General features: G+C 44.1%; 4 protein-coding genes across 10 annotated transcripts; 1 reads left to right on the top strand and 3 right to left on the bottom strand.

Moving 5' to 3' along the window:
* The first annotated feature begins 4 nt into the window (after positions 1-4).
* LOC117643168 (splicing factor, suppressor of white-apricot homolog) lies at positions 5-6,297 on the top strand. Of its 2 annotated transcripts, none has more exons than XM_034381887.1 (16): positions 5-216; positions 451-626; positions 707-906; positions 997-1,222; positions 1,319-1,383; positions 3,114-3,222; positions 3,365-3,392; positions 3,481-3,611; positions 3,710-4,003; positions 4,096-4,698; positions 4,772-4,852; positions 4,938-5,007; positions 5,094-5,173; positions 5,259-5,322; positions 5,395-5,547; positions 5,624-6,297. In XM_034381887.1, exons 1-16 carry the CDS (start codon positions 35-37, stop codon positions 5,925-5,927), a joined length of 2,766 nt encoding a protein of 921 aa, XP_034237778.1. In that variant the 5' UTR covers positions 5-34; the 3' UTR covers positions 5,928-6,297. The 2 variants fall into 2 exon arrangements, with proteins under 2 accessions (XP_034237778.1, XP_034237779.1); XM_034381888.1 differs by having other exon boundaries at positions 5,398-5,547.
* A 193-nt stretch (positions 6,298-6,490) lies between these two features.
* LOC117643170 (cysteine protease ATG4B) lies at positions 6,491-10,550 on the bottom strand. Of its 6 annotated transcripts, none has more exons than XM_034381894.1 (11): positions 10,360-10,550; positions 9,726-9,814; positions 9,505-9,649; positions 9,255-9,419; positions 8,937-9,114; positions 8,744-8,823; positions 8,540-8,652; positions 8,374-8,452; positions 8,140-8,294; positions 7,887-8,055; positions 6,491-7,760 (listed from the first exon to the last, which is right to left on the bottom strand). In XM_034381894.1, the coding sequence occupies exons 3-11, from the start codon at positions 9,617-9,619 to the stop codon at positions 7,699-7,701; spliced, it is 1,116 nt and encodes a 371-aa protein (XP_034237785.1). In that variant the 5' UTR covers positions 9,620-9,649; positions 9,726-9,814; positions 10,360-10,550; the 3' UTR covers positions 6,491-7,698. The 6 variants fall into 6 exon arrangements, with proteins under 6 accessions (XP_034237785.1, XP_034237787.1, XP_034237784.1 ...); XM_034381896.1 differs by having other exon boundaries at positions 9,505-9,621; positions 9,718-9,814; XM_034381893.1 differs by having other exon boundaries at positions 9,505-9,621; positions 10,360-10,549.
* Positions 10,551-11,241: 691 nt separating this feature from the next.
* Positions 11,242-12,184, bottom strand: LOC117642677 (chitin-binding lectin 1-like). The gene is made up of 2 exons (XM_034381098.1): positions 12,079-12,184; positions 11,242-11,968 (listed from the first exon to the last, which is right to left on the bottom strand). Exons 1-2 carry the CDS (start codon positions 12,107-12,109, stop codon positions 11,541-11,543), a joined length of 459 nt encoding a protein of 152 aa, XP_034236989.1. The 5' UTR covers positions 12,110-12,184; the 3' UTR covers positions 11,242-11,540.
* A 451-nt stretch (positions 12,185-12,635) lies between these two features.
* LOC117642980 lies at positions 12,636-14,090 on the bottom strand. The gene is made up of 5 exons (XM_034381617.1): positions 14,042-14,090; positions 13,941-13,969; positions 13,586-13,851; positions 13,468-13,543; positions 12,636-13,399 (listed from the first exon to the last, which is right to left on the bottom strand). The coding sequence occupies exons 3-5, from the start codon at positions 13,840-13,842 to the stop codon at positions 12,689-12,691; spliced, it is 1,044 nt and encodes a 347-aa protein (XP_034237508.1). The 5' UTR covers positions 13,843-13,851; positions 13,941-13,969; positions 14,042-14,090; the 3' UTR covers positions 12,636-12,688.
* Positions 14,091-15,242: the final 1,152 nt, after the last annotated feature.

Consider the following 15,242-nt stretch of genomic DNA (forward strand, 5'->3'; position numbering starts at 1 on the left):
GTTATTGTTATTTTTGGCAAGTTAAAAAAGCATCATGGCGTCGGCGAGGCCACAGCGCTTCGATCCTTCCGCAATTAGGAAAAAAGATGAGACAGAAGAATTGCTTGTGTTTGGATATTCGTGTAAATTATTTAGGGATGATGAAAAGGCATTATACATCGACCAAGGCAAACACCTGATCCCTTGGATGGGTGATGACACCCTCAAAATAGACAGGTAACCTCAATCGATCACTCACCCACGTATTAAATAAATCTGACTGCTGTGCTTGTATTTGAACGTGAGGGAATCCTACTCCTGCCTTTTCATTTTCCTTACGTTTAGTTAAATTTTCAACCGATTTAGAGACGACGGAAGGGAGGGGCCTCTCTTGCTCTTGACACTAGGCAGCACCTATGTTATGCTTGTCTTAGACTATTTTCACATTCTTCCTCTTTTCATGTTTGCCAGATACGACGTTAGAGGCACCGTGTACGATCTCCGTCCTCTAGAACCTCTTGGCGGTGGCGCTTCAGACGCATTGTGGTCGACCCTTTCAGATGCTGAAAGGAAGGTCGAGCAACTTTGTGATGAAGAACGTTACCGAGCACTGTACCACAATGAGGCGGAAGAAGCCATGTACCAAGGTAAGTACTGTCATAGAAACAAAGATTTTCTTTTTTCAATTTACCTTCTTTTTTAAACCTGGAATTTCTTATTTTTGTAGAGGAAGAGTTGAAGAGACTGCACAAAGCCTTAGATCCCCAGAACTCATATGGTCAAGTTCCATTCAGTTACGATAATGAGACAGAGCAAGACGAATCTGCTGCGCCCTCAAACAAAGAGCCTAATGATGAAGCTGCTGAGGAGGAGGATGAACCGTTCATCCCTCCCCAGGAATTAGATATTCCAGTCGGCATGGTTTTGGTGAGATTTTCTTAATCTTTTAGAGGTTACAATGAACACCATTACTCAGTTAGCTGGTTTGTTACAATGTGTTTTTCCATCTTGTTTCAGCCGGAACGCACTAAACTCAATGCCATCATTGAGAAGACAGCTTCCTTTATCAATACTCAAGGCCCTCAGATGGAGATAATTCTTAAGATGAAACAAGCAAACAACCCTCAGTTCTCATTTCTCTCATTTGATTGTCCTCTCCACGCATATTATAGGCACTTGCTGATGGCCATTAAAACTGGTAGATACCGGACCAGACAAGAAAAGAAGCAGCAAGAACAGAATGGTTAGTTATTATACCCCTCTGATTAATGTCATACTGTACATCTTTCCTTGATTTCTGACTGATCTTGGTTCTCTCTTTCCTTTTTTTCGTTTTCAGATTTAGAGAATTCTGACCATTACCTTCATCCAAGCCTTGCCACTGCACCAAAACCTGTTGAATTGGTAGGTTTAATAGCCAATAGCATTCTTTCTCGATGCCCAGTGTTTTGGAACTCTGTTGTTGAAACTCGCAGAAAGCTAACCATGCTTGCACCATTTTTATGTTTGTTTTGCCTTAATTTGCCAACCAAAAGCTTGAAATTCTTAAAAAAAAATTTGTTTTGAACTTGTTAATTTCCATTATCAATAGAAGAAAATTTATATTTCTTTAATTCACGTGTACTTGTGTTGTTACTTTATCATGAAAAGAAGACAGGAACTTTACTCATTTGCAAGCATGATTAGTATTGGCTAGAAGTCCTGGTTTGAAGTGTGGACGTTGTAGCATTGAGGGGAACAAAAGAAAAAAGTCTTGATTCTCAAAATCTGATTGGATGCCATATCAGTTCCAAAATCGAGTCAAAATGTATCCTCAATTTTGAAGTTGGTTGACAGGTGTTTTATTGTGTAGCTTTTACCATTTTTTTTATTTAGCACCTTACAAAATGCATATCATGAGGACCATTCGGAAGGTGAGTATTTGCAGAAAGTTTCTGACCTGTATTTATGTTACATGGACCGTTTGCTAAAAATCAACTTAAATTTTTGAACTTGTTTCTCAAAAATTTGTGTTGCAATACAATGACACTAGTCACTAGCCTTTCTCTTGAATTTTAATCAGCAGTTCTGCTTCTGTATCTCTTGTTCTACAATTTGGATGTTTCATCCTCAAGTAGTGAAAGAAATACTATCTGTTGACTTCTAGTGAAGAAAAGAAAGTGCTAGATTGCAATTCTTGTTCTTCCCAAAAGAACAGACGTAACTTCTCAGTATTTACTTACAGCAAGTGGCACTTTTTGTTTAAATTGTGTGGTTGGTATTCTATTGGCACGTACTGCAACTATTCTAGCAATTTCATACTAAATCATTTTCAAATATTTGGTCTCAAAGTTATGGTTTGTATCATGTCTTTTTATTCTCTAGCAGTATGTGTCAATGATTTTATCTATATTTCAATTGATAACTACTGTGCTACCCACAACTAACTTTTCTGGTGCTGATCTTTACTGCATAATGACATGTATAAATTTTTTCTTGATTAAATTAATTTTAATAAGTACTATTATTTCAAGGTGATAATCAACTGTTTATTTCTGATTTCAGGACATCTCTAAAGAGCAAGTTCATTGGAGATATGCTGGATCTTATAGAATTGGTGGCTAAATGCTTAGGGGTAAACACATGTTCTGATTTCATAAATTAAACCATTTATCCATCAAGAAATAGTGTAAATGGTTTGATTTATGATGGCGCTAGGTACACCATAACAAATTTCAATGCAACCATGTTTGGTTCCAATTGATTTTGGTACTGACCTGGTGAAGTATCACCCAATGTATAGTGAAAAGAAATGTATCCACAGAGGCTTCAGCTGTCGTTAGAGAAGCATTATCACACACCACATTGCTTGTTTGTTTGACACATTATGGGAGCTTGAACTGTGACAACATTGTTTGACTGTTTGGTAATTTGTCACATTTCTCAATATTATCTAATCTTATCCTTATAAAGGCATTTAAAGCCTGCAGTGAATTTTTTGAAATACTATTGTACAAATTTTAAATGAGGTGTGTGCTCTGGGTGTTCATTTTAAAAGCCGTCCTCCAATGTTATATAACTTGTTTAAGCTAAACAAAGAAGATGTTTAAAAATCATAGAAAGGTGCAGCCATTCATTTATGGCTTCTGTTACAGGCTCCCAGCATTCCCAGCATCAGCTACAAACCATCTGCAGATTGTGCATATTCCATGCTGGTCAACAAATTCAAAGATAGGCAGGCCAAGCTGACAGATGACACCTCAGGTTAGAATTTATATAGTCTTTGCACTCCTTGCCCACAAGCAGAACATCAGAAATTTTTTGTTTAGGGTTGTTTTTTTTTTTTTTTTTTTTTTTTTTTTTTTTTGTAATTTAAACATTCTAATAAAATATTTCCATGTTTTAGGATCCTCATCCCCAGGAGACGGAACTGGGTAAGGATCCACATCCAATCAAAATATGACTGTCCTTCTGCATTGTATATTTTCAAAGTCTTTATTAGAAAAACTGTTTTTGTTTCAGACAAAATGACAGCCCATTGGATCCTTCAACCATAATAGCACCACCTTCAGAAATTCAAGTGATCATTGATAAAATGGCTAGCTATGTCATTAAAAATGGAAGGGACTTTGAATCAGTTGTGCGCAATAAAGGTGAGGTGATGTTTTGTTAGAGTGTATTTTTGCATTCTAGTTTAATTTTGTTTGCATTGAAAATATTTTGTCTTTATAATTCTAAATATTATTTTCAGGTGATGAAAGATTTGCCTTCTTGGACCCTGGGCATCAGTACCACCGATATTACGATCACAAAGTGCGGGTGTATCAAGGGCTAGAACAGCCACGAAATTTCACCCAGGGAGTAGCTACTGCCAGCAAGAACACAGGCACTCCAAATCCAATTCAAAATCCCATTAAGAAAAAACCACCTCAAGAGAAAAATAAACGTCCGATTCTCCTTCCTGGCTATGAATACAGTGATGACTCCTCTGAGTCTGAAGGCGATGAGTCTGATACAGAAGATTCAAGAGGAAAGCCTAAACTAGGTAAGAGAGCCTGGCCATTTACAATTCACGTTCCCTTGGTTGACTTTCTGTCAACACTATTCTAACATGATTCTTTGATTCCCTAAATCCAGCACCAGTCTGTTTCTCCATAAAGAAGCCCAAGGAAGCAGAAATACTGAAAGAAGTCAAAAGTGCTCTTCCTGTTGAGGAAGAAAGTTCAGAAGAAGATGTTGAAGGTGATGGAGAAACAGCACCAAAGCCAAGTAGTTCTGCACCAGATACAAACCCAATTGATGTACCGCCTCCTGCTTTGCCAAACCGGGAGGAAGAGATGAAAAGGCTTCAGCAGTTGCTAAAAGAAAAAGAAAGGCAACTCAAAGAACAGGAAAGACTAAGAAAAATTTCTGAAAAGCGGAGTCAGGACATATTTCAAATTGAGTCTACCCCTAAACCAAGTTTGCCTCCATTGCCTGAATCTGCTCCACCACCACCTCTACCACCACCAGTCGTTGTAGAAACACTTGAGCCAGAACCTAAGTGTGCAGTTGAAACCCATGAAACTTTGGACATTGCAATGCCTGAGGAAATAAAAATTGTGGGGAATGAAACATCTGCCACTACAAAGAAAAATGAAACTGAAACAAAAGTAAAACCTTTTAGTTCAGATGACCTTCTGAAGGAAATATCTGAAACAGAAATAATTGATCTCACTGAAGATGCTCCTAAAATATCTGGTAAAATTAATTAATAATAATCCTTAAATTTTTCTGCACTCTGTGTTTTACATCATTCCTTTTGTTTTTCTAGACACCACACGTCTCGAAAGGAAAAGAAAAGCAGCTGCATTTTTAAGCAGACTTCAAAAGGATCGTCCCTTTAAAAGAAACGGTAATACAGTGAATGTTGTTTGCATTATGAATTGTTCTAAAGGTTTATTGTTTTGTTTTCTGCACTGGGTACATGTTGATTACAGGTGCTTCCTGCCCTGCCAGTGATTCTGATGCAGCATCAAGGCATTCAACTCCATCTCCAACTTATTTAAAGTGTGTGCCTCAATTTCTCCGCCTGTTTTGACTCTGTTGGATTCAGCTTTACATAACTTCATCTATATTGGTTTGTTTTCTTGCAGGAGGGAAAAGTTAGACTCCACTTTGACTAGTTTCCATGAGGCAGGCATTCCTAAAACATCTTTAATGGCTAGACTTGCAGGTGGTTTATTTCTTCATGTGGTATTCAGGATTTAATTTTTTATTTTACATACTGTATTGACCAATTTTACTGTGTGCAATTTCAGCTTCCACTGAGATGTCCAGACAAAGAAAAGCTGACAAAAATGATGTGTCCAAGGAAAAGTCAAGGTGCTCTGTCAGTAATAGTCTTATTTTACGAGTGTCATGCGCTATTTAACTGTCTTTTTCATTTCATTCCAGTAGCCAACGTAAGTCAGAAAGTCCTGTGAAGTCATCAAAGGAAAGAGAAGAGAAATCTCATCATAGACAAAGGAGGAAAAAGGATTCCTCATCACCCTCTGAATTGGAACATGACAGATCTCGATCTCGATCCCGCTCCATGTCCTACTCCAGGTTAGGACAAAATAATCACATAGTCCTTTTTAATTGAAATGATATAATCTCTCCTTACCAAAATTTAATCTCGCAGGTCTCCTTCCCACAAGCGGCGCCAAGGTGATGACAGTGATACTGAATATCGGAGCCACAGGCACCACAAGGAAGGAAAGAGTAGCCACCGAAAAAAGTACGATGCAGTTGAATCAATAGACCCGCCAAGAGAGCATAATCGACATCATCGCAGGCATGAAGAGGAAAGAAGAAGTCATAGTTACAGTCATAGTCACAACTCTAACCGTAGTCGAGGACATAGTCATACACAGGGCCGAACTCAGAGCAATAACCACTCCAGGAAGACTGATGTACAAGGAAGTGATAGTGACTCAACTGACTAACAAAAAGTCACTTAGCTAGTTCAATTTTCTTTCTTATTTCACCTTTTGATGTGATTGTTCCAGTCTGTTTAGGAAACTCAGCACGTCATTCTGTGTGCCATGACTGGAAATTTTCTCTTCGTATTGTTATTACGTCTTTACAAAAAGTGTTCAGCAGTGACTAGATATAATTTTTGTTGTACAAATAATTGGCAACCAAAGATGGTGTACATTTCACAATTTCACAAGTTTTTTTTTTTTTTCTAAGCTTAAAATTAAAATTATGAATTACTGATTTTCTCCCTTTTTTTGAATACTTTTGGTAAAAGACCATTTTTTACCTCGTCTTTTAAATTTAATAAAAACTTCTGTGATCATGTTTTACTCTGGATTGAAACTTATTTTTTTCTGAGAGGCTTACCTCTTAACTACTTTCCCTTCCCCTACCCGCAAAAACTACTACTACAACAAACATTTTAAAAGGCAGTAGAAGAGGCCTCTCCTCTACAGCAGTTTTGCTGGCTGGTAAGCAATTGTCTCATTGAATGATAATCCTAGAAGGTGGTAGGGAATAAGGAAGAAAGTCCGGTGAAATAGCTTAAATTTATTTAAAAATATATTTTATCTTTCAATAGCATGAACTGAATTTTACTCAATTTCGTTTGGCAAAACCATGGGAATACCACACAAAACTTTTGCCAAATGAAAAACAAACAAAAAGTTTATATACGTAACAGGTAGCATCATGAAGTACATAGCTTGGTTGGAAACAAGGGAGCTGCACTTCAGCTATGAAGCTGTCCATGCAAGGCTGCCAAAGCAACTCTCAACAAATAAATTTCAACTTAACATTCATTTCAAAACAAATAAGAAAAACAAAAAAAAAAGAAATTATAATTAACAAGTAAAAGTACAAGAACCACATTGAGACGTAAAAGTGCCTAGGAACATGAATTTCTCTTGAAATAGTGGATGACCATAAATAGAAAACCAGTAGACATCTGCTAAGGTGCACAATTAACGGAAATTGCAAGCGCAAGTCAATCACTCCACTTAAAAGCAGGCTTAAATTAGAAGACGAAATGATACATCAAATCTATGACCTACCTGTTGGTTTTTCTACTCACTAGCACCTCTAAATAGCTTTTCATGGATTTCGTCTTTGGGTAACTTGACTAAATATATATTCATAAGTAATAAATATTGAAAAATCACAGTGATTGTACAAGAGACAAGATATTGAACTATGATACCACCTGGAAATGTTAAAATGGTTCGGGCCCACACATAGTGTAACATCTAGGGGCATGTTGAGCTGTGATTTTAACTGCATATCATTTCAAAGTACATTGGAGCACATGACCATTACAATAACAGATAAAGAATCTGACCCAGTAGCCAGTAATTGGAGGTACAGACAGTAAATTCTGTCACATATTCGATTCAGGCCACAAACCCTAGGATTAAATTTTGTATTTGTCACAACACATTTTGTGACCAAGAAATTTTTCAGTGTATTTTTTTTCTTTTTTTTTTAAAGAAAGAGACACTGACTGCAATAGAAAACAGTGAAAATCACACAAAATGAAACACTGTTTTCATGGATTCCTCAACTCAGTTGTTCAAATAAGTCCATACAATTAGAACATTTTTTTTCTTCTTAAAAACTAAGAAAACAAATACGATGGTAACAGGTAAATGTATAAAAAGGCAACAAACATTACTCCCTACAATAGTTTTCCTGTGCTTTGTTAGTAATTTTCAAAAGTAGGAAATGATTTAAGATTGCCTTTCACCCTAATAATTCAAAGTCTTCATCAGACTCATCAAGCGTGCTGTCCATGTTCTCACTCGCTGTAAAGAAAGCAGCATTGGTAGTTACTTGGAATACTTTGACAGGGACAAAAATTGGTGGATTTTCTGGTATATACCATGAGAAAGGCCTTTCTCATGTATATACACAAATAACAATATCATTACCTTCTTGAGCCCAGGCACCTAATAGGTCGTCTTGCTTACTGACAGGTGACCAACGATCAGGTTTGTCTTCACAGACTTCAAATAGTGGCTGCTTTTCCTGTTCCACTATCCTCTCGCGGAACAATTGGCACAAAGAATCCAATTCATGTTCCGTTGGGCAAAAGAAGCACTGAAACAAACATACCAGGACATTACACTCTCGGCTGAAAATATCTTCAAGAATCTTACCAAGAAAGGCATCTTCATCACTAACCACAGCAAGGGATGGATCCATATTTAAAATGGGTAGTCGACTTGCATGCTGGCAATGGTAAGTCTGATCTGCTTGACGCTCACATTCATTGTCTTTTCCCTCAACAAAACATGTCTGTTGTGTTGTATGAGGGTCTAGATAGATGACTTCATCACCTGAGCAAAAGGCAGAAAAGGATTGATTGATTAGTAAAACCCAGGGTAAATATGAATAATAATGAATACCGATACATACCTACACAACCTATAAAGTACAATGCGTGATTTGGTTTGCCACCAATAACACCCAAAGATTGTCGGAATGAGAAGCAAGTCTAGAAAATTATAAATCAGTAAATGTTAAAGGTGGACATTCACTACTGTATTAAAATAAGTAAAGATAATAAAAATTGTGCAAATACCTTGAGTCCTTTCATGTAAATAGGATTAATGTCACTTAGACCAAGTCTTAATGGTATGACCAAGACCAGTGGTTTCCACCTACTCCCTGGCTCCGTGCCCCGACATAGCTGTTCTATTGATAAAATAATCAGGCATATCACACCAAGAGAGGGTGGGAAATACATAAAATAAAATTTATAATTACATCAAAATTATGTACTTACTGATCTCATTTATAACTATGGTATTGTCCAAAGCAACATGGAATGCCACTGAGCTCCATTCGTCATAGAAGGCTAGTTTCCTGATGATTAGAGAGAAAGAATATTTTCATGACTTAATACAATAAAACCAATTTTTGGAAAGACGACTCATAGAACTAGGGCCAGTATGATAGATAATATGATTAGTACTCACTTGAGGACTTGCGCCACTGTGTTGGGCCCGAACCACTGGCCCACTTCCTTTCCTTCAGTCGCACCCATAAGTGCAACTTGGTGAATGGAATATACAGCACATCGCCTGTCTTCAAAAAGGCGCAAAATTCGCAAGTATGGCTGAGATTTGGTGTCAGAGTTCCACACCCAATCTCGACCTGGAATTACATAATTCACATTAAGAAAGAAAATAGAGAGTAATGTTTACGGAGAGTTAATTAGTGTAGCAATACAAAGTTCCACTGAACAGAAAAGCAACATTTTCTTAAATATTCGTTATCAGAGAGCAATATCTTACCCAAGTGAAGATTAAGAAGCGCTTGGGCCAAAACCATCTGTCCACAACGAAGCATGCAACCCCAACCTTTATCTGATGTCAGTCCAGAGTCTCCAATTGGCACAAAGCCTCGTCTGTATGTAAACCACAATCGCGACCGGATATCTTGACGAATCAGTTCCAGATCTGAAAATTTCAAGACAGAAGAGGTAAAAGGTAAGAACATTGCTGTGGTAACTGACATATGAAAGGCGTGAGCAAAGTGGCATACCATCTATGGCGCTATATTTCTTCCCCAGGATCCAAACAGGTTCCTTTGTGTTGGGGATGTCATCTGGCTCCAGTTGTACTTCATTAGTAAGATATGCTTCAAACATCATATCCATGGCTGTAGGAAAAGCGGACACTGTAGTAACCTGATAGATTTATTAAAGCATAAGATTTTTCAACGTAGCTGACTTAAAGTATTAATAAAAATACAAACTCTCTTACTGCAATTAAAATAGAAGCAAAGCTCCGAACAAGAAGTGTTCAATCCTTAAAATTGCCAGTTATGACCAGGTAGGAACAAGTGAACAGCCCTGAATAAAGAGTTCATGGTTGTTAATACAAAGAGTAAAAAATTTAAATTACGAAAACTGCACAAGACAAAATCATAACCTTAAAGACAGGCAAAATAACACCCAAGAGCCATTTCAGAAAGAAAATGTCAATAAACTCAACTAAATTGACAGGTTTCTAGTACAATTCATAAATAAAGCTTAAAATTTATCCATGTCAAGGATGCCATCAAAAGCACAAAAATTAATGGAAATTGAAACATATGCAACCTAATAAAATCTTGTCATAATGTCAAATAAAAAACAGCTGACCCAGGCCCAGCTGTCTGAGAGCCATGACGACATAAAACACGATAAAGGTCGCTACGAATGAAGATAACCGTGCTCTTATGTCATAGGAAAATTGAAAACACATTTAGAGTCATTTCCGTTGGTACTGAACCGGCTGTTCCCCAAAGAGTCGAATCACTCAGAATAAAACAAACACGAAAAAGGTGTCCAAACAAAGAAATTTTCTGCTCTTAGGCCTTGCTTGTTTATACTTGTCTAGGGATTCGTTCGGGTACCTTTCACGGCAGTTCATAGCAGATGTTTCTTGTGGCGAATACTTTTAAACGTCATGGAAAGATAAAAACCATACCCTGGGAGATAACTGAAACATTGAACTAAATTCGATACTACTGTGACTCTAGTGTGAGTGCACCTCCCATGCACACAAACACACTCACTCACACAACCTTCTCACAGACACGAGGCAAGGATGCTTGAGCAACTTGGGAAATACGGTATTCGCAGAACAGGCCCCACATCCGGTTTCGTCTCTCAATCTCGGAACTCCGGGGAACTTTGGATTGGTTTGTTGTTCTTGCATGGGGTAGGAAGCAGCGCAAAGACAGTGTTTGGTTCGTGTTTCCAAGGAATAGGGAATAAAACGTGAAATTTACATGGGTATTGTCAAAGAGCTTTAATAATGCGGGATCTTGTGCCTTTCTCGTTGTCATTTCAGGTTTTATCGTAATAAAAGCCGTCTCAAAATGTAAAACTTAATGATTGGTGTCACGGAGGGTGGCTTGGACTCACACTCGTAAACTTTCAGCTCGACTCAACCAAAATCATGGCTGTGCGCCGCTGCGCAGAGTGGAGTGTTCCCTCCAGCGCCTGTGGATCGGAGGGTAGGCAGTCCCGCACGCCGCGCCCGCTCTACGGGCCCACCCCGCACTTCGCAGGCGCTCGCCCGTTCCACAGTGGGGGAGGCGGCCAAAACCCCGGACGCGTTTTGAGCTCCAGAGTCGCTAAATGGGACTCGAACCGAGGGTGTGACCCCACCAATGAATTGCTCTCCGAACGAGGAATCCATTGGTAGGGTCACACGTTCGGTTCGAGTCCCATTCAGCGACTCTGGAGCTCAAAACGCGTCTAGAGTTTTGGCCGCCTCCACCGGCTTCTGGCCCACTGTGCGTTCGCCTAGATAAGCGAAGCGAAGCGCTCCGCGCCCGCGGCTCGAGGCTCATGGGTTACTTTCCGGATTCGATGAACTTTATTGATATTCAGGCTTTCACAGTTTCAAAGAGTTTGCTAACAGTGGGGACGCTGCCCTCCCCAAAAAAACACGAAACGCTCACAGTGACGTCATTTTGATGTCAATATGACAAATTATTGTCAAAATTTCGACCAAAACAGCATAATTTTGACGTGATTTTGACGTCCTTTGACTGTTTCGTGTTCTTTGGATCGCTCTCGCTCCGCCTCACTCGCGCAGGGCGGCCTCCACCTCCTGCTGGTTGGACGGGCCGAAGACGTCCTGCCAGTCCATGCCGTTGAAGAGGTCCGCGTTGCTGGTGCCGCCGTTCTCGCCGACCTCCAGGCACTCCTGGCATTCGATGCACTCGTCGGGGCCTTCGGTGGTCGTCGTAGAGGGCTCGGTGGTCGTCGTGGAGGGCTGAGACGACGTCGTCGTCGTCGTCGGGGAGGGTGGAGGCGTCCCCGTGTAGGGCGGCGGAGGCCTCGTCGTCGACACCGGTTTGGGGGACGTGGGCGGCTTGAGGAAGCCTCCGCCTGCACCGCCGAAGATGCCCCCGAAGGCCGGAATGTTGTCCAGAAAGCCCCGGCCCTCCTGGGCCTCATCCTGGGCCTCATCCTGGGCCGCATCCTGGGCCGCGCACGCCGCCAACGCGCCTGTGGACACGGCGGACATCAGGGCCACTCCAATTTGCAAGATTGAGGCCACGGGTTCGAAAAGGACAAGAACCCCCGCGGCATCGTCGAGCCGAAACCACGCCACTCACCCATCAGGCAAAGCAGTGCCGCCGTCCTCATGGTGTTCCTCGGAGCGTCGGGGACCGTGTGTGGGCGCGCGTGCTGCCTGGCGGTCCCTGCGTTTCGGCCGTTTCGGGTGTGGGCCTACTTAAGTCTACGCCTAGGCAGCCCGGGCGAGTCCGGCCGCTCTAGGCCCGGAGGTGCCAGCCTGTATCGCCCGAATCCTGATATGCATATCACCCGGCGTGCGGTAAAATAGTCGTGTGCCGACGCGGTGGACGTTGAACGTTTCGGCGGGAACTGGTTTCACGCTTCCCAGTGCACTCGACCTGGGAAAGGCGCACAGAAATGATCGAAATTATTTTGCTTCATGTTTGGGGTGGGAGTAGTATCGACATCGACGCCTTCAATCTCGCAAAACAGTCGTCTGTAGGACGATTATTAAAAGAAATAAAAAGATTTGAGATGCTCAAACTTCGAGTGACGATTTTCACCAGTTAGGATACGAAATTTATCTGTGCTAAAGTTATTTTCTGAACTGAATCCTGGCCTCTTTGGCCTTGAACAATGAGAACAAAACGCAAGGTACTTAACTCAAATTTTGTTTATTAATAAAAACGAAAGACAAGGTACAGTGTGTCAACCGCCGCCGCCGGGCAGCTGGGGGATCTGCGGCATGTTGGAGATGAAGCCCTGGATCTGCTGGCCCATGTCGGTGGCGGCGGAGCCGGGCATGATGACGGCCTGGAAGGTGCCCACGATCATGCGCGAGTCCTCCATGGCCCCTCCGAGGCCCTGCAGCTGGCCCGGCAGCTGGTTCTGCACCGTCTCCAGGAAGGACCCCGGCGCCGCGGTCGTCGCGTCTGCGCGGCCTTGGACACTGTCGTCGGCGACCTGGACGCCGTCGTCGGCGACCTGGGTGGCGCCAGGCGCCTGGCGGACCACGATGCGCAGCGCACGCCGGTTGCGGAGGTGTTGACGTTCATCCCGCAGGCCGAGGCCCCCGTCGTCGTCGCCGCCGTCACCGTCGCCTTCATCAGTGTAGTCCGGGTCGAAGGCGCTCGCGATGGCCTCGCCGATCCCTTGCAGCTGGCCCGGCAGCTGGTTCTGCATCGTCTCCAGGAAGGACCCCGACTCCGACTCCGGCGTCGCGGTAGTCGCATCCGCGCGGCCCTGGGGGCCGTCGTCGGCGACCTGGATGGCGCCGGGCTCCTGGTGCACCGCGACGCGGACCGCGCGCCGGCTGCGGAGATGTTCCCGCCGCAGGCCGAGATCCTCGTCCTCCTGCTCGTCGTCGTCGTCCGCACCCAAGGCGTCGACGTCGTCCTCCAGGACGCGAGTCTCCCGTGGCTGCAAAATCTAGGTTCAAGTACCAAGTATACTTACCGCACTTGTTCTCTGACTCGGGTTTGGCTTACCTCCATTTGATCTGGTTCCAGGGCGGACTTGAGGCTGCGGCCGAGTCGCAGCAGCACGACGTCGTCGCCGTCCCCGAGGCCAGCGCCGCCAGCGCCGCCCTCCGCGGCGGGGAGCGGCGTCAGGGGGTCCAAGCTGGAGAAGAAGCGCATGGCGCCAGGGCCCTCCACGGGGTCCTCCGCGAACTGCGTCCCCAGCAGCCTGGCCAGGAAGGCCGCCGCGCCACCGTCGTCCTCATGGTCCTCCTCCTCCTCCTCGACGTCCCTCACGGCCAGGGGCGGCGCCTGCAGCGGTACCAGCAGCACCTCGTCGCCGAGGCCGTCCCTCACCGGGTACTCCCGCGGGGCGCCCATGTCCTCCTCCAAGGAGGGCGCCATCCGCACCAACTGCAAGTTCCGGACCGTGACCACTTAGCACACTTACCGGATTGCAAAGCGGGGCTGCTGCATTTCTACATCGCCACGGCGGGACTCACCGCGATCTGCGCCGGCCTGCCGTCGGTCACTGCCAAACACGTTCAAAGATTCCGTCAAGACCGCGCTCAAGATCGAGCTGCACCGCCACCACCACGCTTACCTGAGGCCAGGGCCAAGGCCGCCGCCGCCAGGACGCTCCGGAGCACGCCGTGCATGCCTGCGGCCTTCGGGGAGGTGTCCACGCCGCGAACCTGGCGTCGGCGTCGCGGTGTCGCCCTCGGACTGCGCGCGGCCTGCGTCCCGCCCCGCCGCCTCGCCCCGCCCTCACCACCCCTCGCCTCCCCTCCCACCCTGAGGGCTTTCGCACGGAGAGGAAGCGCGGCTTCGAGTTCTGGCAGTGCAGTGACGGCAGCAGGTGCTGTCGCTGTCTGTCCACGCTGTCTTTCGCTGTCGCCGCGATAGCCAACTACTTTTCAGGACGAAAGAACCGGAACGCGGGCAAGGGGGCAGCCAGGGCAGCGGCCGAGGCAGAGATAGCGGCGCTCCAACACGGGGGTCGTTTTGCACAACACGAACCCGCCTACCGCCTCCTCTTCCTTCTTTGTGTGGGCGTGTAATTATGCCGCCGGCTTGTCCTGTCACGGTTTTTAATTTGTTTTTTTTGTTTATGGGGGACATGTAATAATGGTTCGTACTCAACTTAACGACGTTGTCAAAAAAAAATCGACGACTCATTTGTGAAAAAGTACATTTGAAGAGCTGGGAATGTGTTTTCAGAGCCCTTCTTTCAAACTCTGGTTTCGTTTCCAGCGTCTCTCAACCGGCCCCCATACATTCTAGAAAGACGTTGTCATTGTGGGGGAATTCATAAAGAAGAGTAAATATGTTTCATCACCTTTATTCAAAACGTAGGCAAAACACTTCGACATTACATCCTCTCCTCTTCTCTCTCAATCCTGATTCTCCAGGATTTTATTTCCAGTTTTACATAAAAACGCTGACGACAGCAGGCGAAGTTCCGAAAGAACAACACGAAACGCTCACCGTGACGCCATTTCATGTCAATATGACTATATAGTCGTTCAAATTTCTAAAATGACGTCATTTTGAGTTCGTTCGTGTTTCGCGTTCGTTGGGCTGGCGGCCCGTGGTCGAAGGGCTGCGAGTGCATTGGCTGCATTGGCTGCATTGGCTGCATTGGCGTTCGACGGGCGAGCGAGTTTGCTTTCCCCGGGAATGCCACGCTTGCAGACGAAATGAGATCAAACCGCGTTGGGAATTCCCTCGCGTCATCCTGGGTCGGATGGATCGTCGCGGAGCGAGTCGTGGAGGCACTCCGCACAGTGGGCCAGAAGACCGGT

This window comes from Thrips palmi, unplaced genomic scaffold, assembly GCF_012932325.1.
Source record: "Thrips palmi isolate BJ-2018 unplaced genomic scaffold, TpBJ-2018v1 HiC_scaffold_16, whole genome shotgun sequence".
NCBI lineage: Eukaryota > Metazoa > Arthropoda > Insecta > Thysanoptera > Thripidae > Thrips > Thrips palmi.

Coding starts and splice junctions, on each gene's coding strand:
- LOC117642677 (XM_034381098.1), bottom strand. CDS start 12,109: ATGAGGACGGCGGCACTGCTTTGCCTGATGG. Junction 11,969..12,078: donor GGCACTGCTTTGCCTGATGG/GTGAGTGGCGTG, acceptor CCGTGTCCACAG/GCGCGTTGGCGGCGTGCGCG.
- LOC117643168 (XM_034381887.1), top strand. CDS start 35: ATGGCGTCGGCGAGGCCACAGCGCTTCGATCCTTCCGCAATTAGGAAA. Junction 4,699..4,771: donor AGATGCTCCTAAAATATCTG/GTAAAATTAATT, acceptor TTGTTTTTCTAG/ACACCACACGTCTCGAAAGG. Junction 5,323..5,394: donor GTGTCCAAGGAAAAGTCAAG/GTGCTCTGTCAG, acceptor ATTTCATTCCAG/TAGCCAACGTAAGTCAGAAA.
- LOC117643170 (XM_034381894.1), bottom strand. CDS start 9,619: ATGGATATGATGTTTGAAGCATATCTTACTAATGAAGTACAACTGGAG. Junction 8,824..8,936: donor ACAGTGGCGCAAGTCCTCAA/GTGAGTACTAAT, acceptor TCTAATCATCAG/GAAACTAGCCTTCTATGACG. Junction 8,453..8,539: donor TTTACATGAAAGGACTCAAG/GTATTTGCACAA, acceptor ATAATTTTCTAG/ACTTGCTTCTCATTCCGACA.
- LOC117642980 (XM_034381617.1), bottom strand. CDS start 13,842: ATGGCGCCCTCCTTGGAGGAGGACATGGGCGCCCCGCGGGAGTACCCG. Junction 13,544..13,585: donor TCCAGCTTGGACCCCCTGAC/GCCGCTCCCCGC, acceptor CGGCGCTGGCCT/CGGGGACGGCGACGACGTCG. Junction 13,400..13,467: donor TGGAACCAGATCAAATGGAG/GTAAGCCAAACC, acceptor TAGATTTTGCAG/CCACGGGAGACTCGCGTCCT.